Source organism: Mus caroli, unplaced genomic scaffold (genome assembly GCF_978045245.1).
Source record: "Mus caroli unplaced genomic scaffold, Mus_caroli_1 scaffold_2, whole genome shotgun sequence".
Classification (NCBI taxonomy): domain Eukaryota; kingdom Metazoa; phylum Chordata; class Mammalia; order Rodentia; family Muridae; genus Mus; species Mus caroli.
The window spans coordinates 49,382,074-49,402,583 of record NW_028227257.1 but is presented as its reverse complement, the minus strand read 5'-3'; the positions used below and the strand labels follow the sequence as shown (position 1 = coordinate 49,402,583).

General features: G+C 49.1%; 1 protein-coding gene across 1 annotated transcript; it reads left to right on the top strand.

Moving 5' to 3' along the window:
• The first annotated feature begins 9,339 nt into the window (after positions 1–9,339).
• On the top strand, positions 9,340–10,932 carry Mrps26 (mitochondrial ribosomal protein S26). The gene is made up of 4 exons (XM_021156057.2): positions 9,340–9,585; positions 9,670–9,816; positions 9,897–10,020; positions 10,479–10,932. The coding sequence occupies exons 1-4, from the start codon at positions 9,374–9,376 to the stop codon at positions 10,596–10,598; spliced, it is 603 nt and encodes a 200-aa protein (XP_021011716.1). The 5' UTR covers positions 9,340–9,373; the 3' UTR covers positions 10,599–10,932.
• The last annotated feature ends 9,578 nt before the right edge of the window (positions 10,933–20,510 follow it).

Below are 20,510 nucleotides of genomic sequence, written 5' to 3'. Positions count from 1 at the left end.
CTGATCCCCGCGGGCTAGGACCCAGGCCTGTGGAAGGCTGCCCTTCACTTGCGGTGGCAAGGATGGTGGTTTCCCACCACCTCTAGCACCACAGCAGCTTCTCAGCAAGGCTGGTGTGCCCACTGTCACAGAGGGCAAAGGTGGGGAGGTGGGCATGGCCTCTGCTCTTCAGTGGCTCCCGCAGATCCCCCTGGTGTGTCCCACTGAGGCACAGTCAGAGTCACGTGCTGTTGGGCTGCTTGGAAAAGGGGAGACTTGTGCCAGACCCAAGCAGTGCTGAGAATTTAGTTGAGTAGAAAGGAATGGTCAGTTGGAGCTGTCTGCGGACTTTATGTCAGACAGAGTGGTGTGAAAGGGACGCCTAGTGTGTGCCACATGTTCATGGTGTTTATGTACAAGAGGAAATGTGGGACAGAGACATCTCAGTGCTTAAGAGCACTTGTTCTTGGAGAAAACCTGGGATCTTTTCCAGCACCCCTATAATGACTCACAGTCATCCAGACCCAGGGCATCCGGTGCCCTCTTCTGACTTCCATGGGTACCAGTCAAGCAAATGAGTCACAGACATACATGCAGGCAAACACCCATACACAGAAAATAAAATAAATTTAAAACAGTTTTTAGCTGGACAGAGTGGCACATACCTTCAATCCCAGCAGTTGGAAGCAGAGGTTGGTGGAGCTCTGTGGGCTCAAGGACAGCCTATTCTACATTACTGAGTTCCAGCATAGCTGGGGCTACATAGTGAGACCCTGTCTTGAAAAATAAATTAGAGAGGCTAGGTAGTGGTAGCGCATGCCTTTAATCCCAGCACTTGGGAGGCAGAGGCAGGGGAAACCTCTGTAAATTTGAGGCCAACCTGATCTACAGAAAAAGTTCCAGGACAGCCAGGACTCACAGAGAAACCCTGTCTTGAAGAAAAAAAAAAAAAATAGTAGAAGGATGTACAAGAGGAATCTCAGAAACCTTTGAGTGCAAAAATGTGACAACAGACCAGCTTTACAATGAGTGTAAGTCATTGGAGTCATTCTGTCCCTCTAGGAACTGGAGCTCTAAAAGACCAGTGAGTCAGGAAGTTTCCATGAAGAATGCCCTATTCTTGTATGCTTTGTGTGATCCAGTCCAGCAATGGAGGAATGTGCCTATTGGGTCAGCAAGACCTCAGTGAATGCACACACCACTAAGAAAATCCTCTCTGTGTGCTGCTATCCACCTACCAACAACCTAGGCTGCTCTCCTGCCAAGGCTAGTCTTGACCAAGGCATACTAGAGTAACCTTAACAGGATTCTACTGCAGTCTGTGCTGACTTGATCAGCAGCCCTTAATGTTAAACATCACCGGCTTGCTAGCAGGTGTCTCCCTGCAGGAATGACTTCTGCCCTTTGCTCCCTTCCACAGAAGTAGCCCTCGTCCTCTCCTTCACCTTTCTCTTTTTTCTTTTACTTTTTTTTGGTTGGTTGGTTTTTGTTGGTTTGGTTTTTGGGTTTTGGGTTTTTTTGTTATTGTTGTTTTGGGGGTTTTTGGTTTTTGGTTTTTAGTTTTTTGAGACAGGGTTTCTCTGTGTAGCTCTGGAACTCACTTTGTAGACCAGGCTGGCCTCGAACTCAGAAATCCGCCTGCTTCTGCTTCCCAAGTTCTGGGATTAAAGGTGTGTGCCACAACTGCCCAGCCTCTTTTCTTTTTAATCAGGGCTCAAACCCTACAAGGGACTCCTCTATGTCCAGAGAAAGGTGTGTCTTGCATTGCACAGTTGTGTGAAAAGAGCAAAAGTCACCCATGACAGACACTCTGGCACATCAGCTACGTCCTGGGTCAGGGGAAGGCAGGGTCAGAATGGAGGCAAGCATTTCCTCAGAAGGAAGTGCACAGCCAGCCTGCAGCACACACCCAGAGCCTTCCACTCACACCTTACTTCATTGGCTCCCCCTGGTCAGCCCTGTTCCCAGATCAGCTGCCGCTGAGAGCCTGCATTTTCCAAAGCTTAGCTTCCTTCTCACTTGTGACAGGCTCATGAAAAGTCTGCTGTCTTCCTTCACCCTCTATTCCCATGCCTCTTACACCCATGCTTACTAGAGGAGCTTGGGTGCTGAACCCCAAGAGTCTGTTGTGTCTGGTTCACTTGTACCCCCATATCACAGTGTTATTCTCCAAAGAGGCAGGGGATGTGGGACTCTGTGGGCTTGTGGCTTTCCTCAGCCCCCAGCTCCCCTGACCCCAGGGCTTCCTATGGCTGACTCACTAGTATCTCCAAAAGCAGCTCTTTCTACCTTTCTACCTGAGGGCTCCGCCCACTGTGCCACAGCTCAGGGGCAACCCTTCTGTTCTATCTCCACAAGAGCATCTCATTTGCCATTCCACTGCCAAACTCTACTTACTCACCTTCAGCCACTGCCAGGGTTTGTACCATGTGTCTCCACCAACTCTTCAGCTCAGTTCAGCGCTGACCATGTTTTCCCAGCTGGTCACAAACAGGAACAGTCCTTAAAAACATGCTGGCACATGCCTTCAACTCCAGCACTTAAGAGGGACTTGGATCGTGGTGAGGTTGAGGCCAGCATGGGCCTTTAAAAAGTCTTTAAAAGGGCTGGTGAGATGGCTCAGTGGGTAAGAGCACCTGACTGCTCTTCCGAAGGTCCAGAGTTCAAATCCCAGCAATCACATGGTGGCTCACAACCATCCGCAACGAGATCTGGCGCCCTCTTCTGGAATGTCTGAAGACAGCTACAGTGTACTTACATATAATAAATAAATCTTTAAAAAAAAAAAAAAAAAGTCTTTAAAAGACTCACGTTACCGGGAGAAACAGTCCAGAGCTTTCCTAAGGAATATGGTTCTTTGGATTTTTGAAAGGAAAAGAAAAAATATAAAGTCACTCACTCATTAATTTTATAAAATAAACATTATAGAGCTGGTAAGATGGTTCAGCAGGTGGGGGCTGGAGAGGTGATGGATCAGCAGTTAAGAGCACTGACTGCTCTTCCGAAGGTCCTGAGTTCAAATCCCAGCAACCACATGGTGACTCGCAACCATCTGTAACGAGATCTGGCGCCCTCTTCTGGAGTGTCTGAAGACAGCTACAGTGTACTTACATATAATAAGTAAATAAGTCCTTTTTTTAAAAAAATGGTTCAGCAGGTAAAACAGCTTGTTATACAAAAGGCCTGTCTTCATTGGGGTTTCTGTTGCTGTGCTGAAACACCATGACCAAAGCAACCTGGGGAGGAAAGGGTTTATCTGGTCACACTTCCACAACACTGTTCATGGAAGGAACCTGGAGGCAGGAGCTGATGAGGAGGCCATGGAGCGATGCTGCGTACTTGCTGGCTTGCTCCTCGTGGCTTGCTCAGCCTGCTTTCTTACAGAACCCAGGACCACCTGTCTAAGGTGGCACTACCACAGTGGGCTGGGCCCTCCCCCATCAGTCTCTAATTAAGAATTAAGAACATGCTATACAGCTGGGTCTCGTGGAGGCAGTTTCTCAACTAAGGTTTCCTTCCTCTCAGATAAGTCTAGCTGTGTCAGTCAAGTTGACATAAAACTAGGTAGCACACGGCCTGTTTAGATCTTCAGAAACCACATTAAATGTTGGCCATATCTATGCTGAACACACCTGTGTCCCTAATAGGAAGATGGATACAGAAGGCCTATAAAGGTTTGGGTGACGCCCACTGGTCTCTGACCTCCATGTGTCTGCATGAAGACATGCTTGTACATGACAAGCACACATACACAGGGTTTCTATTCCTGCACAAACATGACCAAGAAACAAGTTGGGGAGGAAAGGGTTTATTCAGTTTACACTTCCATACTGCTGTTCATCACTGAAAGAAGTCAGGACTGGAACTCAAGCAGGTCAGGAAGCAGGAGCTGATGCAGAGGCCATGGAGGGATGTTCCTTACTGGCTTGCTTCCCCTGGCTTGCTCAGCCTGCTCTCTTATAGAACCAAGACTACCAGCCCAGAGACGGTCCCAGCCACAAGGGGCCTTTCCCTCTTGATCACTAATTGAGAAAATGCCTTACAGTTGGATCTCATGGAGGCATTTCCTCAACTGAAGCTCCTTTCTCTGTGATAACTCCAGCTGTGTCGAGTTGACACACAAAACCAGCCAGTACACACAGAAAAAATAAAACACTAGGACCTGAAGTTGAGGTCAGCCAACAGATCCAGTTCCGTGACAGCCAGAGCTACACAGTGAGACCCTGTCTCAAAAAACAAGTCATCCATTTATTAGAGTCTGTTTCTTGGAATAGTTTAATATAGCATACATTTTCCTACTTTGAGTTCCAGGACAGCCAGAGCTACACAGTGAGACCCTGTCTCAAAAAAAAAAAAAAAAAAAAAGATACACACATACATACATGCACACACACACATACATACATACACACACACAGTTAGCAAAGTCTGTGTCTCTCTGGATGTAGCATACATTTCCTGATCCTGCTAATAAGACAGCTCTAGGAAGGCACGGTTAGAGGCATCCTGAAGCTCATGCCCAGCTCCCACAGTGGTACCTCTTATGCTGCCTGTCACTTTCCTAAAGCTGGGTGCACTTGACCATCCAATGGCTCTGGTCACCATTATGCCAAACTTGGCCCTACCTTAATATGGTTTTCAGCCCAAGTACAGATTGGTTAACCCTATAAATGTTCTTCTTACCCCACCCCACTCCCAGAGGTTTACAGCTGGTGGTGAGAGTAGAGCCACTGGCTCAGACTTGGGCTGCAAAGATGTGTTTCCAGCAGCCCATGCTAATAGTGTCCAAATCTACAAATGCCTGCAGGTGAGCACAGCATGAGGAAGACTTAAAATTATCCCCTACCGACAGCCCCCAAAGAGACTGCAGAATCACCTCTGCTGGGGTGCTTGCAAGAGAGGTCAACCCTGGGTGGGCATCAGCCCACCTAAGCCCATCTCTGTCCATATTGGCCCAGTCCTGGTGCCGAGTATATTAGTGTGAAGCTTGCCATACTGTTTTGCATGTAAGTCTGAACTCTCTTAGACCCCTGTACATGCTGCCAGGCTCCCTGTTCTCAGGCCAGAGTCCTGAGCTGGGCAAGGCAGGGAATCTCCATCTCAGTTTCCTTTTGAGGTTAGGAAGGGTGCAAGGCTACAAGGGCAGGAACTTGAGCATGCAGCCCAAGAAGTAAGGATCTGAAGACAGCGTGGACCACTATCTGGGCTGGCTACCAAGCCTGACAACCTGAGGCCAATTCCCAGGAAAGAAAATGCACTCCAGCAAGTTGTCCCTGGACCTCCCATGACACATGTGCACACACACACAACACAATAAACTTTTCACAGCAAGATTTTGCTGAAAGGACCCAGATATAGCTCTCTCTTGTGAGACTATGCCGGGGCCTAGCAAACACAGAAGTGGATGCTCACAGTCAGCTATTGGATGGATCACAGGGCTCCCAATGGAGAAGCTAGAGAAAGTACCCAAGGAGTTAAAGGGATCTGCAACCCTATAGGGGGAACAACATGATGAACTAACCAGTACCCCGGAGCTCTTGTCTCTAGCTGCATATGTATTGAAAGATGGCCTAGTTGGCCATCACTGGAAAGAGAGGCCCATTGGACACGCAAACTTTATATGCCCCAATACAGGGGAATGCCAGGGCCAAAAGAATGGGAATGGGTGGGTAGGGAAGTGGGGGGGGGTATGGGGGACTTTTGGGATAGCATTGGAAATGTAATTGAGGAAAATACGTAATAAATATTAAAAATTAAAAAAAAAATAAACTTTTCACAACAAATATCTATTTAGATGCAGAATCAATTTGCAAATTTGAAACAGATCCAGTTAGACTTGTGTCAGCGTTCCATCAAACTTGGTGCACTTGGATATTGAAGAGGAAAGCGAGCACACATTTGAAACATGTCAAGATGGTTGAGGCAACTTCTACAGAAAACAGGGTGATTGTAAGTTCTGTAAACTCACCACAGTGTCCAGGTCAGGGGACAAAACTAGCTTTTAGGTGTTTTCTTAGCCCTTAAAAAGTGTTAGAGTCCAGAACATGGGGTTGGAGCCATAGCAGTTGGCGGAACGCCTGCTTGGTGTGTAGAGAGCCCTGCTTTCAGTCTGCAGCACTGAATGAACTGGCCATAGTGGTAACCGCTGCCATTCCAGCAGTCATGATATGGAACAAAGAGGCTCAGAAGTTTGAGACCAGCCCGTTAGAGAAAAGAAAAGAGATTTCCAAAAAAGTTCCTTGTGGGTTTGTTCCCGGTATGTCTCTATGGTGACCTGTTAGTGAAGTTAAGAAGCTCATGGCAAACCAAAAAAAAAAAAAAAAAAAGCTGGGCGGTGGTGGCGCACGCCTTTAATCCCAGCACTCAGGAGGCAGAGGCAGGTGGATTTCTGAGTTCGAGGCCAGCCTGGTCTACAGAGTGAGTTCCAGGACAGCCAGGGCTACACAGAGAAACCCTGTCTCGAAAAACCAAAAAAAAAAAAAAAAAAAAAAAAAAGAAGAAGTTCATGGCAAGGCCTGTGTACCGCTTTGAACACTTAGTAGCCATTTCCCATTTTTACATTTTTGGTTTTTTGTGTGTGCGTGTGCACACCTGTACTTGAGCACATGTATGCCACATGTGTAGGCCAGAGAACAAATGGCAGGAGTTCTCCCCTTCCAGCATGTGGCTTCCAGGGATTAACTCCATGTCCCCAGGCTTGACAGAAAATGCCTCTACCCTATGAGCGGGTCCATTTTAAATTTTGTAAAAAGATTTATTTGGCTGGAGAGATGGCTCAGTGGTTAAGAGCACTGAGTGTTCTTCCAGAGGATCTGGGTTTGACTCTTAGCACCCACTGGTAGCTCAACGTCTGTCTGTAACTTCAGTTCTAAAGGGATCTGACACCCTCACACAGACAGACATGCAGGCAAAACACCAATGAACATAGAAAAATAAATCATTGAAATTTTTTTTAAACTGGTTTTAAAAGATTTTTTTTTTTTACTTATGTGCCGTATGCACACATGCATGTGAGTGTCCCCAGAAGCCAGAAGAGAGCGTTAGACCCCTAGGAATTGAAGTTGCAGGCCATTCTGAGCTACCTGATGTAGATGCTGGAAACCAAATCCAGGATTTCACTGCTGAGCCATCTCTCCAGCTTTGTGTTTCAACCTCAGATTCCTAGGAAGATCCAAGATGGGGGAGCATTTGTCTGGTGACCTTAAAAGCCAACAGCAACTTCATATTCATAGAACATTGTGGGGAGGGGTTTGAGTAGCAACTTGTACCTCCCTGTTTCAAGATATCACTGAGCCGGGCGTGGTGGCGCACGCCTTTAATCCCAGCACTCGGGAGGCAGAGGCAGGCGGATTTCTGAGTTCGAGGCCAGCCTGGTCTACAAAGTGAGTTCCAGGACAGCCAGGGCTATACAGAGAAACCCTGTCTCGAAAAACCAAAAAAAAAAAAAAAAAAAAAAAAAAAAGATATCACTGTACCTTGGTATGGTGGCACACACTATCTTAGCACCCTGGAGGTAGATGCAGGGGTATTGCTACAAGTTCAAAGCCAGCCTGGGCTTTGTTGGGAATATAAGGCCAGCAAATAAGACCCTGTTTGAGGGTTTTTGTTTTAAAGATATCACTGGATTTGACACCAGAGGAAATCGAATGGCCTGATCATCGTTAAACCCAGGAGCCATCTGAATAGGGTCCTACAGTCACCTGGAACCACCTCATTCACAGTTTACCCCTTGGTAAATGAGGAGGCTTCTGTCCCTCCAGCTCTGTCCCTCTACCCATGAACTGCCCAGAAAAGCCTCCTCTCCTGGCTTCTGCCCTCAACAATTCTATCTTGCCACTTTTGCAGGGAGGGTCAGTGAATGGAAACAGTTACTTTCATCACCACTGCATACCAGTCCACATCCCCATCAGGCCAGAGAAAGGGGGCAGAAACCCTGCCTTCTAGTTCTGTAGCGTTAGCTACTCAGAGTGACTCCACACTCTCATCCACCTTAGGTCTAAATCTCTTACACTTATTTACACTTATGAAACCCTCTAAAAGGATGGGTGCACCTGACTAGCGAGAGGACTTCAGAGCCAGCAAGGTTAGGGAGCCTCTAGGAAATGGCCCATACCCTAGAATATTCTCTTGGCCCAGGCACTTAAGTTATCTGAGATGAGTTGCCAGTTGTCTAGGGTGACCCTGAAGAAGAAAGGGTTAGGACAGGTGTGGTGGCATATGCCTTTAATGCCAGAATTTAGGAGGCAGTGGCAGGTGGATCTCTGTGAGCCTAGTGAGACCCTGCCAAAAAACAAAAACAGGGTGGGAGTGCCAGGTTCCCTGACATTCAGAGCAGCCCTGTGGCACTCCAGGGTAGGGCAGCAGTAATGCCCTGGTTTCCACAGACCATCCATCCTGGATCCTCCAGGGCCCAGCAATGGTCTTATGGCCGGCACCCTGGAGGAAAACCTGTCACCAGCTTGCCCCCAGGACTCCAGAGTACACTCTGGCACCTCATCTCCAAAGCCTGACTGAGAGAAAGAAAGTGCAGACTGGGCCTCCACCAAGCCTGGAAGTTGAGAGCAGGATTTAAGCAGCCTCTGTTCTCTTCTGAGAAAATGCCGGTTATTGCACCCAGTCCTGGCTCCTCAGACACTCCCAAGTGCCCTGGAAGTGCAGGACCATGGCCTGGTGTTCTCTGCAGAATCTGGTCTAGAAAATACTAATGAGTGGGGTGAAAGTTCAGTTCCCCAGTCCTCGGTCAACTTCTGATTTCCAACAACTCTGCTTGCTGGAGAGGCAGAGGGGAACGAGCTACCTCTGAGACGGATGCTCTCTGCCCTGCACTGCTGTTTCTCTTCAGTTGGAGAGGAAATAGTACTTCATAAATAAGAGTAGTCTCGAGGTGGGAAGACCCCGGGTCAGGTGGAAGAGGACAAGGGTCACCTCACAGGTCGCCCAGTTGAGAACAAGTTGTCACTGATACTGAGAACTCTGGCAACTGCAGAGCTCCCCCAAGACCACAGCAGGGCAGTGCAGTGCAAGGAAATGGTTTGCAAATCTAAAGTTTAAAGTAGCCAGGAACTCCGAATTTCTTGCTTCAGGCCTGGGAGGGTAGACAGGCCATCGGCGGGCCAGAGAGTCCCAGAGCCACACACTTGGGGATGGTGTCCAAACTTGTGAACAAGTGGGCAGAGCGTCCTGCGGTGTAGCTGTCTTTAGCGGGCGACGCAGCCCAGCAAGCTGTGGGTCTCCAAGGTGCCCCTCGACCCCTCCCACTCTACCCGAGAGTCCGGACGTGCATTGGACCAGACAGCAAGAGCTCCGCCCAACAGGGGCGAGGACAGGAGGCTCCCGTGGTGCTCCGCGGCCACTTCCGGGCCGGGCGCGGGCGCAGGCGCAGGCGCTGGCTGTCATGTTGAGCGCTCTGAACCGCCTGGCGGCGCGGCCGGGGACCCGGCCCCGGACCCCGCTGCTCCTACCCGTGCGAGGCCGCAAGACCCGCCATGACCCGCCTGCCAAGTCCAAGGTCGGACGCGTGCAGACGCCTCCTGCCGTGGACCCTGCGGAATTCTTCGTGTTGACCGAGCGCTACCGACAGTACCGGGAGACCGTGCGCGCTCTCAGGTGCGTGTGCGTGTGGAGGGCAGGCGCCCTTCGGGAAGGGCCGAGGCCAAGGGTGGGTGCTGACTCGGAGCCCGTCCTCCCCAGGCTAGAGTTCACGTTGGAGGTGCGAAGGAAATTGCACGAGGCCCGAGCCGGGGTTCTGGCCGAGCGCAAGGCGCAGCAGGCCATCACGGAGCACCAGGAGCTGATGGCCTGGAACCGGGAAGAGAACCGGCGAATGCAGGAGCTACGGTGCGAGAGGCGCGGGGCTGGGTGGGCTGGGCTAGGCTCATCTGCGGCCCCGCTCACCCTCGGCGTCTTGCCCCTCGCAGGATAGCGAGGTTGCAGCTGGAAGCACAGGCCCAAGAGGTGCAGAAGGCTGAGGCCCAGGCCCAGAGGGCCCAGGAGGAGCAGGCTTGGGTGCAACTGAAAGAGCAAGAAGTGCTCAAGCTGCAGGTGGGCATACAGGAGGTCGTGGGGAATGTGGACATTGGAGACCCAAGCAAGGGAGGCTGGAGGGGGGGGAGGGGTGTGACAGCACAGGGCGTCAAGTGACCAGAGTCAAGTGACCTCGCAGGTCAGTAAAAGGTTACAGGCTAGTGTTGCCTTGTGAAACTTGAAGTCAGGGAAACCGTAAGTGTGAATGGGGCGCTTTTTAAGACGTAAGAGGGATTGACGCACTTGAGAGAGTCCACCCCCTCTAATCAGGTTGTTCTTGGGTTGTGGCTGAGAGATCTGATGGGTGATTGTCCAAGGAAGAGCAATATGATGGTCGAGGTCACCTAGTACAGTTGTGCTGGACGATTGGTGGAAGACCCTGGGTTCTTTTGATACCAGTGGACTAGAGACAGTAAGCTGTGCAGGCAGCCAGCTCTGGGAGAGATCCCACAAAGCCAACCTTTCTCTTCCTGTAGGAGGAGGCAAAAAACTTCATCACTCGGGAGAACCTGGAGGCACGGATAGAAGAAGCGTTGGACTCTCCGAAGAGTTACAACTGGGCCGTCACCAAAGAAGGGCAGGTGGTCAGGAACTGAGCACAGAGGCTTTGGGGGCCCAAATAAGCACAGTGCTTGCCTAGGGTCTGTGTACTGGGATAGGAATTGGTACATCCCAAGAGGATGGCTCAGCCGTTTCCAGAGCAACCTCAGTCACTCCAGGCTCGGCACTCACCACCTGACTGGGAACTCCCAGACATCCCTGTTCTGCACCACAGACAAACTCAGGGCAGCATTACACTCTGGGAAGTTCCTCTCGCACAGAGGATTGGACTGGACTGTGTCCCCATAGAAGCCAAGCTTGTCTTGTAAGTCTCTTGGAGTCGTGTGAGCCAAATGTTTCCTGCTTTTATAAATAAAGTATTGGAGCCCAGTTTTGCCCATTCACTGGCTATAGTGACAGTGCTAGTGAAAGAGGAAAGTAGTTAGACCAGATGCTAACTTGCTTGTAAAATCAGAGGCGTTTGTCCCTAATTATCTGAGTCTTTGGGTTTCTAGCCAGAAGCAAGTTTCACCTAACTGAGCTATGAGTTAGGTATCTGCTTTGCTCAATCCTGGGATTTTCTGACTAGGGTCTGGTGTGTCCAAGATCCAGGAAGCAAAAAGGGTGCCCTGTTTCTCCTGGTGGCTCTCCAGCAGTGACTTCTGTAACCAGACCCTGTCCTGATGTATCATATTTTGGACTACTCAGCAGGTGGTAGACTCCCAAGCTAAACCTGCGTCTTCCAGTCAGTTGCTGCCCTTCTGTGTGTGTAAGCGGTGGCCTCAGGGCAGCCTTGGTGTCATTGTTCAAGGCTCTCACCTTGGTCTGGTTTAAGTTTATTTTGTTTTTTTTTTTTTTTTAGTTTATTTTTTACTGTGTTTTATTCTGGCTTTTGAGACGGGGGTCTTTCACTGGAACCTGGCACTCACTAATTATACTGTCTAGCCAGCCAGCCTCAGAGAATTGATCTGTGTATGCTTGCCTGGCACTGGGATTAGATGCACATGGCTTTTATGTGGTACCAGGGATCAAACCCAGATGTTCATGACTGCGGTGTAAACATGTTAGTGAATGAGCTGCCTGCCTTTTTGCTTTTCATTGTCATAAACATGAATACCATTGACAGGAACTCCAGGCACTCACTCGGAGGAAAAAACTATCCTAGCTACTTCCCACACTGCTGAAGGTTTTGGAATCCCCAAGAAAAGAAAACCTGGCGGGTGATAGCAGCCTTTTACTCCGGTAAAGAAGCAGGCATTAGCCGGGCGTGGTGGCGCACGCCTTTAATCCCAGCACTCGGGAGGCAGAGGCAGGCAGATTTCTGAGTTCGAGGCCAGCCTGGTCTACAAAGTGAGTTCCAGGACAGCCAGGGCTACACAGAGAAACCCTGTCTCGAAAAACCAAAAAAAAAAGAAGCAGGCATTAAGGTGCAGGTGTTGTCCCACACGCAGCCCTCTGAGAGCCCTAACACCCATTTTAGGGTAGGAGATACTGTCCCTGACTGGGGAACACAGGCCCTGCATTCAAATATCTGAGGTGGACTGATAGGATCATGTCAGGAGCAACCTAGTCCATTCCTGGATCTTTGTTGTCACAGTGAACCCGAGGAACTCTGCTGAATGGGTTGCCCCTCCCACTCCTGCCAAGATGTATCTCCCCAGTCACGGCAAAGATACTTAACCAAGACACTGGACCCTTGCCCATTCATGATCAGTGGGTACTGGGGTGAATGCTGTGGCCATGGCCTTCAGGGCTAGGTTAGTCTGGCAAAACTGAAGGAAGTGGGCTCCAGACGTTGTTCACTTGGTAGAGCGATTGCCTAGCCTGCATAGGTCCTGGGTTCAGTCCCCAGGCCTGGTGGGTCAGTGCCTGCTTACTGGAGGTAGAGGCAAGAGGATTAGTAGACTCTCAAGGTCACCCTCAGCTACAGGGAGTTTGAGACCAACCTGATTCCTCCTGAGACTCCACAAGAACTGCCCTAGTACTCATCAGGGAGACTGGACGTGAAGGTGCCCTGCTGCTGGTCCTGCAGCCGAGGGAAGGCGGGCTGCTGTGGCTGATTGGAAGGCTACAGAGAAGAAGTACTCTTGCCAGCTCAGTGGGTGCTGGCTATTTTAATGTTTCATCTAGGTGTGGTTGCCTAAGGTCATTGCTCAGTTTCTCCAGCGTATGGATATCCAACATGCCCCGTGATCTCAAGTCTGGCAAGAGTCCAATTTGGAATTATTTTCTTCTTACCAAATCTGAAGTCAAAGCAGTTTTCCGACCCCAAGCCTGGCCAGTGTCCTGGTGATGCTGGCAATTTCCTCTTTGCTTTAACAAATACATTGAACACAGATGATACGAACTATGTCCTCGAATTATTCATGCCAGTCTGCTCACAACCTCGGGGGTACAGTGCCTCTGGCCTCCACAGGTACACGCATGTACCCACGTAAACACAACTAAAAGTAGTAAAAATACTGTGACAGTGACAGTTCCAGGACAGCCCGTGCCTGCAGAGGCACCTGCACTCACATACATGTAGCCTTATGTGGACATGTCAGCAAATAATTTTAAAAAGCCTGGAAAGATGACATCAGAGGTGGCCAGGAGTGATGGCACACACCAGTAATCGCAGCACTTATAAAGCAGACGGGTTGGGCTGGAGAGATGGCTCAGCAGTTAAGAGCACTGACTGCTCTTCCAGAGGTCCTGAGTTCAATTCCCAGCAACCACATGGTGGCTCACAACCATCTGTAATGGGATCCAATGTCCTGTGTCTGAAGACAGCTATAATGTACTCACAAAGATAAAGTAGACAATTTTCAAGTTAAAGGCCAGTCTGGTGCACACTGTATAAAGCCTGCCCTGCCAGGGCTATATAGCAAATTCTTGTCTCAAAAATCAAAGGCAAAAGCTGAATGAACATGGTGGTACCTTAAAGGATAAGGAGTTTAAAGCCAGCCTCACTTGTTTAGTCAGTGTGAGGACATCCTGGGCTACATAAATCCCTATCTGAAAAAAGTGGGGCAGGGGGTACAGGGAGGAGACATAGTGGTATATAACTGTAAACCTAGAACTCAGGAGCATCTGGAATTTAATGTCATATTCAGCTACATGGAGAAATTGAGGCCAATCTACATAAGGCTGGAACTAGACATGTGCCACTACTGCTCAGCTTTTTCTTTGCTATTTTAAGGCCCTGCCACCACCATGGTGAGACTATACTTGGCAAAGAGACAGAGAGACTCTGAGAAAGTCTTTCAGAAATTCATTTCCAGTTTGATGCCGTTTGGCAGATCCATAGTGAGACTCTAAGGCCACAATAATCCATAGGGACTGATTGTCTGGGTCAGTGACAGCCAATTCTTGGCATGTATGAGGCCCTGGGTTTAAGCCCTTAAATGAGGACCAAAAAACAAACGGAATCTGACATGTATTGAGCTCCTACTGTATCCTGAGCTTGGTTTTACACAATGTTCTCCTTTGTCACATCAATCTTATAGGTTGGTGCCAATATTATTCCTGTGTCTCTTCTTTTGACAAAACTGAAGTGTGTATTATGACCTGTGGCATGTAAGAAGTCCTAGCGTTGGGAGACTGAGGCCGGAAAATGCTGAATTCTAGGCCAGCATGGGTTACAGAGTGAGACTTTGTTTCTTTTATTTTTAAGATCTTGTTTCAAAAAAAAAAAAAAATCCATGGGGATTCTAGTAGCTGGGATTCAAACACAAGTAGGTCGGAACAGCAAGATTGCCCAGCAGGGGAGGGTGCTTGTCACCGAGCCTCATAACCTAGTTTCATGCCCAGAACCCACATGGTAGGAGGAAAATGGGTTGCACACAGTAGGGCAATCACTCTGTACAGCCTCTCACAGCATTTTCTCCAGTTCTGACTCATATGCATTTCTAGAAGCACACAGTAGGGCAGTCAAGCACACTCCTATCTTTATTGGAGGTGTTTTTTTTCCTAAATGATTCTAATAATTATTTTATGATAGGATTTAATGCTACACCACAAGCTGACCCATAATTCTATATGTCTGCAACTCATGTCAATCCTTCTGCCTCAGATTTCCAAATGCAGAAATAGGTGTTAAGGGTCCAGGAATCCTTTGGAGGAACTCACTGGGCCAAGGTATCCCCTGTTCATCACAAGTCGAGCAGAGGCCTGACCTTCACTAGCTCAAGTGCTGGGAATGTAGTATTAACAGTTTGTTCCTAAGTTGTGAATGTCACAAGCGCAATACACTATTCAGAGGGAAAAAGTCTGTGTCTCACATAAGGAAGTGACCAAAATAATGAAAAGAGATATCCCCCCCCCCCCCAAGACAGGGTCTCTCCAAATAATCTTGGCTGTCCTGGGATTTGCTCCATAGACCAGGTTGGCCTCAGACTCACAGAGAGCCACCTGCCCTGCCTCCCAAGTGCTGGGATTAAAGGCGTGTGCCACCACTGCCCCTGCCCAGAAGAGCTCTATATAAAACTGTTTTCTTCTGTCTTGAAATGGCCCTTCTGCGGGAGGTAGAGTGCTAAAATGGTCACCATGATCCTCATTCTTGGAACCCATACCTTTGTGTAATCTCAGCATGTGAGAAGGACCCATACATGTTTTTCTAAACAGTGATGTACAGTACAAGTGGTGCAGCCAGCACCAGCCCCGAGGGGGCCGTCTGTGCAGTGTCAGCCCCTCAGGAACATTCAGTGCAGTGCCAGCCCCTCGGGTACAGGGTTAGCCCTCAGGTGCAATCGGTGCAGTGTCAGCCCCGCAGGAGCACTCCATTGTAAGAAAGATGGAGGCTCTGGAGGGTGTGATGTCATGAAGATTCCTCTCAGCTTCAGTTCAAAATGTAGTGATGCTGGTGGACCTCACCAAGCAAGTGAGCTATTTGGTTCAGGGGCTCTTTTTAAGACAGGGTCCCACTATGTAGCTCTGTCTTACCTGTAGCTCACTGCATAGAACAGGCTGGCCCCAAACTCAAGAGATCTGACTTCCTGTGTCTCCTGAGTGCTGAGATTAAGGTGTTCATCCCCACACTCAGTCAATTTAGTCCTTTAAAAGTGGGTCTAAATCAGGCAAAATGGGAGAAACAACAGGATCTCTGCAAGGTTAAGGCCTGCCTGCTCTACATGGAGAGTTCCAGAACAACCAAGGCTACATAGTGAAATCCTGTCTGGATGGATAGATAGATAGGTAGATAGATAGATAGATAGATAGATAGATAGATAGATAGATAGATAGATAGATAGATAGATAGATGACATAGAATGTGAGGCTAGCCTTGCCCATGCTCAGAGACTTGATGGAACAGAATCAGTCTCTCACTTTCCCTTTGTCTCCTAGTCCTCAGAGAATCAGGGATGGATGAGATGGTCAGCAGTTGGAAGCACTGCTTGCTCTTCTAGAAAACCAGGATTCATTTTCCAGGACCCATATGCCAACCCACAACCACCCGGAACTCCAGTTCCAGAGGATCCGACACCTTCTTCTGGCCTCTATGGACATTGTGCACAGACATGCATGCAGGCTCACACACATAATTTTTAAAAAATATTTTAAAGAAGCAAGCTGCCAGGTGATGTGCAACTGCAGGGAAATGAGTTGTGCCCGCGGTTACCATGCTCTGGTGAGGGCTGCACACTGGCTGAGGCTCAGCTGTTGCAAGGACCGTGAGTGAAAAAACCCTGCCTGGGCTCCCCCCGCCAAGCTGACATAATAAATGGATATTTCTAGAGTTTGCACTTGTGTTCACTTGTACATAGCAGCGACACACTGAGCCTTCTGCACACACACGCTTTGTTTCCTCTGTCTGAGTACTCACAGGTCGCCCCAAGGAGAATGGCAAGCATTTCCTAATCCATCCCCTGCATAATTTGGGTCTGAGACCCCAAGAAGGGTGGTGAGAGAATGAAGAAAGGGCAGACACATGGACAGAAAGGCTGGAGTCAGGTGGTCTATGCACTCTTTGATGGAATGGTAGCGACCATGGCAGCAGCCCAGAACCTTAATGTGTCCACTTTGCACAGCACAGGAGAGGGCCTGGCTGATCTCTGTAGGCAGCAATCCCAGGTTGTAAACGTCCAAGGGGAGGCTGCGGTTTCTATTGGCTAAAGCACACACTGGTCCATCCTTTGTAAACACTTGTACTAGCACACACTGTCAGCATCAGCACTCAGACCAGAGGAAGGCTTTGACAAACCCCTCTTCACCTCACCCCCAGGGGACGGGGGGAGCTTTGCCAAACCTCACAGGTCTGCAGCCCATGACAAACAGTATACATTCACCCAGGGCTGTCTCGGCTCTCCTCAGAGGATCCAGACATAGACCTTGTCTAAGCACCCATCATGGTGGTACCTACCAGCCTCCTTCCTAGCACATTCTGCCTTTGGGGCTACACTTACCTTTGTTTCCTATGGTGGCTTTCAATTGCTATAACAACCCCCCCCCAGGCAATTTTTAAAGAATAAAAACAAAAAGTTTAATTTGGTGGGTTTTGATTTGGTGGGTGGTATCTCATACACCCCTGAATGGCTCTGAACTGTCATTTATCTGGGACTGGTCTTAAACTCCTGACCCTCCTGCACATTTCCAGCATGCTGAGATTGCAGGTGTGTGCCTCCAGGCCTAGAAGGTAAGGGTTATTTGGGCTCACAATCTCAGAAACTCCACACCATGATCCATGGCCCCTGTTGCTTACAGGTCTATGTCGAAGTACACATCACAGCAGGAGCACACGGAGGAATGACTGCACCCCTTCATTTCATGCCTGCAAAACCAAAAGAGAGATCTAGGAGGGACCAAGTTCTTACAGCCTCCTTCATGGGCATGCTGTCAGTGACCTAAAGACCTGCCATTGGGTCTCTCTATTTTAAAGATCTCGCCATCTCCCAAGACATCTTCCTGAGGACCTACAACATAACACAAGGGGAACACCCATATCCTAACTAAAGCAGGAACCTAATGTAATATGCCTCTGATTTCATAGTCGGCCTCCTCCAGTGACATATAACCCCATGGGGATAGTGACTTTTCTCCTGGTACTGACACTGTACCCAAGGCCCCATGTACTCTACCTTGTAGAGGTAGAGTACTCAGTGTGGCATTGTCCTCCTGTACTTAGTGTGGCAGTGTCCTCCTGTACTCAGTGTGGCAGTGTTCCCTGTACTCAGTGTGGCAGTGTCCCCTGTACTCAGTGTGGCAGGGTCCTCCTGTACTCAGTGTGGCAGGGTCCTCTTGTTCTCAGTGTGGCAGTGTCCTCCTGTACTCAGTGTGGCAGTGTCCTCCTGTACTCAGTGTGGCAGTGTCCTCCTGTACTCAGTGTGGCAGTGTCCTCCTGTACTCAGTGTGGCAGTGTCCTCCTGTACTCAGTGTGGCAGTGTCCTCCTGTATTCAGTGTGGCAGTGTCCTCCCACTGAACTGCAGCCACCCCAAGGACTAGGATCCTGTCTGTCTGCTGTGTACTGGTCTCAAACACAGATGAGCTGGTGAGCATGTGGAGACATGCTGGCCTAACAGGCGCATTCTGCACATATTTTATGACATGCTAATTTATGTGCATGGATTACCTTAGGTGAGATCACTATGCCCTCAGAACATGCAGACTGTCTCTCTGGGGCCACTTTGGGGGTCAAACTCTTGGCCTTCTATGCCCAGAATGCCAATAGGCAATTGTGGGTGAGAAATGAACTGATTTGTAGTACGGTTCCAATCAACCTCACCACCCACTTAGCACTGATAACTCACACCAGTGACTTGGGAGCTGTTATTCAGGGTCAGATGAGCTGGGGAACCGGCTTTGCCCTGTCGGCCCCAGCCCCTTGAGAAGGTTGAGGAGAAGGACAAAGAGCCTAGGGGCTTTTCCATTCTCTCTAGGGGCAGAGACTACATGTGTCGAGCTGGTCTCTGGGACACCGGCTGTTACTTCTTCCTGGATGTTGCAGGACACTTTCTAAGAGAGCCTGAGATGAAGTTTAGAACACGGGACTGGGACCCACCCCCGTGGAAGAGAAGGGGTACGGGAGCAGAGCCAGTATGCAGATCTCAGCTGACCTAAAGCCCAAAGCTGAAGTGCAGTCAGGGGTACCCAGCCTTTGTACCAAAATGGATCAACCGCTATATGTGGATAGCTGGGAAGGGCCAGCTAGCTTTCTGCAGCTAAGACCACACTCCCGGCAGCTGAGGGCAAGTGTTTTCTTAAACAGGAGCCTAGGTACCTGGCATGGTGGTACACCCAGCACATGGCAGGCAGGTGGATCACTGTGAGTTCAAGCCCAGCCTGGTCTACACAGACAGTTCCAGGCCAACCAAGAGCCTATCTCAAAACAAAATAAAAAGGAATTCTAGACAATGCTTCACCTTTCCTTTTTAAAATTGTTTTAGATCTATTTATTTTATTTTACGTGTCTGAATGATCTGCCTGCATGTGAGTAATGCACTATTCGTGTGCCGGCTGCTAAGTCAGAATAAGTCCCTGGCTCCACTGGAATTGTTGTAAGTGGTTGTGAGCCACCCTGTGGGTGCTGGGAATCAAACCTGAGTCTTCTGCAAGAGCAGCTCTCAGCCACTGAGACAGCTTTCCAGCCCCAAGATGGCAAGATATTTAACATGAGCCCCAGTGGACGATCTTCAGGTCATTGAGGGCAAGCCCTTGAAGTGAGTAGTGAGACCTTCATCTCCCCTGGAGAGGTTTTTGATTTCTCAGCCATAAAATGAAGGGGTTGAGTCTTCTATGTCTTCCTGCTATGCTTTGTCTGTCTGTCTTTCTTTTGTTTTGGTTGGTTTTGGTTTTGGTTTGAAGCCCTGGCTGTCCTGGAACTAACAGAAATTCTCCTGCCTCTGTCTCCTGAGTTCTGGGATTAAAGGTGTGCACCCCCAGCACTCTCTCTTGATATGTATTTCATTATAAGGGGCTGGAGAGATGATTAGCCTGCACAGTGCTCTTGCAGAGAACCAAATTTTGTCCTGGGCACCCACATAGGCCTACCCATGATCCCCTTTAATGACAGCCCCTGGGGATCCAGCATCCTCTTCTGGCCGCCAAGGAAACCTGCGTACACAAAGGTACACACACAAAATTAAAATTAAAATTGTAATGCAAAAACTGTTCCCAAAATGTACTGCTACCATCATGCTGGGGACTTGCCCCACCCAAGGCCACTCACGCACTAGGCAAGCAGTCTGTTACTGGGCTGCATGTAACACCCTTCCCATGTAGACCTATGCAGACCTGCAGCCCAAACCTGAAATGCACCCAGAGCTGCCCAATTGATTGTACCAAAATGGGCCAACCATTATATGTGGCCACCTGAGAAGGGCACAAATGGCTTGCTGTAGCTGAGGCCACCTGTTGGCCACACTCCAGCAGCTGATGGCCACTGTTTTCTCAAACAGGAGTCTAGGCACCTAGCATGGTAGTGCATAACTTTAAGGTCAGCATTTGGGAGGCAGAAGCAGATGCAGCGCTGTGAGTTCAAGGCCAGCCTGATCTACACAGCAGGTTCTAACACAGAGTTTTAAATACTAGTGTAATTTTCCTTTTGCTCTAATTTTTCTTTCTTTTTATTTTATTTTGGTCTGTTGGCTGTGTTTTGGTTTTGATCTCTACTGAGACTTTGTTTTACGGGCTAGTTAGAAGAAGAGCTGAGCTGCATTCAGAGATTGAACAAGACGCCATCTTTTTCCCCATCTAAGCTTCAGGTCCATGAAGGACTCCCTCACCCACTTGCCCTATCCTGCCTTATTCTGAGATATTGGATATCTGTGAAAAACAGCTCCTGGCTAGGGCGCACCTCCACCCCCTCCCACGTCTCTCTAGCCTCTTGTAGCCTAGGCCACCCCTTCCAGGCTGCTTCTCTTTTGAGTTCCAGGTCATTAGCGGAGCCGATGACCTTGACCCTAGCCCAGACCCTGCAAATGAAGGGCCTGCCTCTAAACAGCATGGAACAATTTGACCCAAGAGACCTTCTGTGACCAGTCATGCTGTCACC

Bases quoted from the DNA above. Each gene is read 5' to 3' on its own strand.
- Mrps26 (XM_021156057.2), top strand. From the start codon at position 9,374: ATGTTGAGCGCTCTGAACCGCCTGGCGGCGCGGCCGGGGACCCGGCCC. The intron at 9,586-9,669 runs GTGCGTGTGCGT...CGTCCTCCCCAG, and splicing joins GAGACCGTGCGCGCTCTCAG to GCTAGAGTTCACGTTGGAGG. The intron at 10,021-10,478 runs GTGGGCATACAG...CTCTTCCTGTAG, and splicing joins AAGAAGTGCTCAAGCTGCAG to GAGGAGGCAAAAAACTTCAT.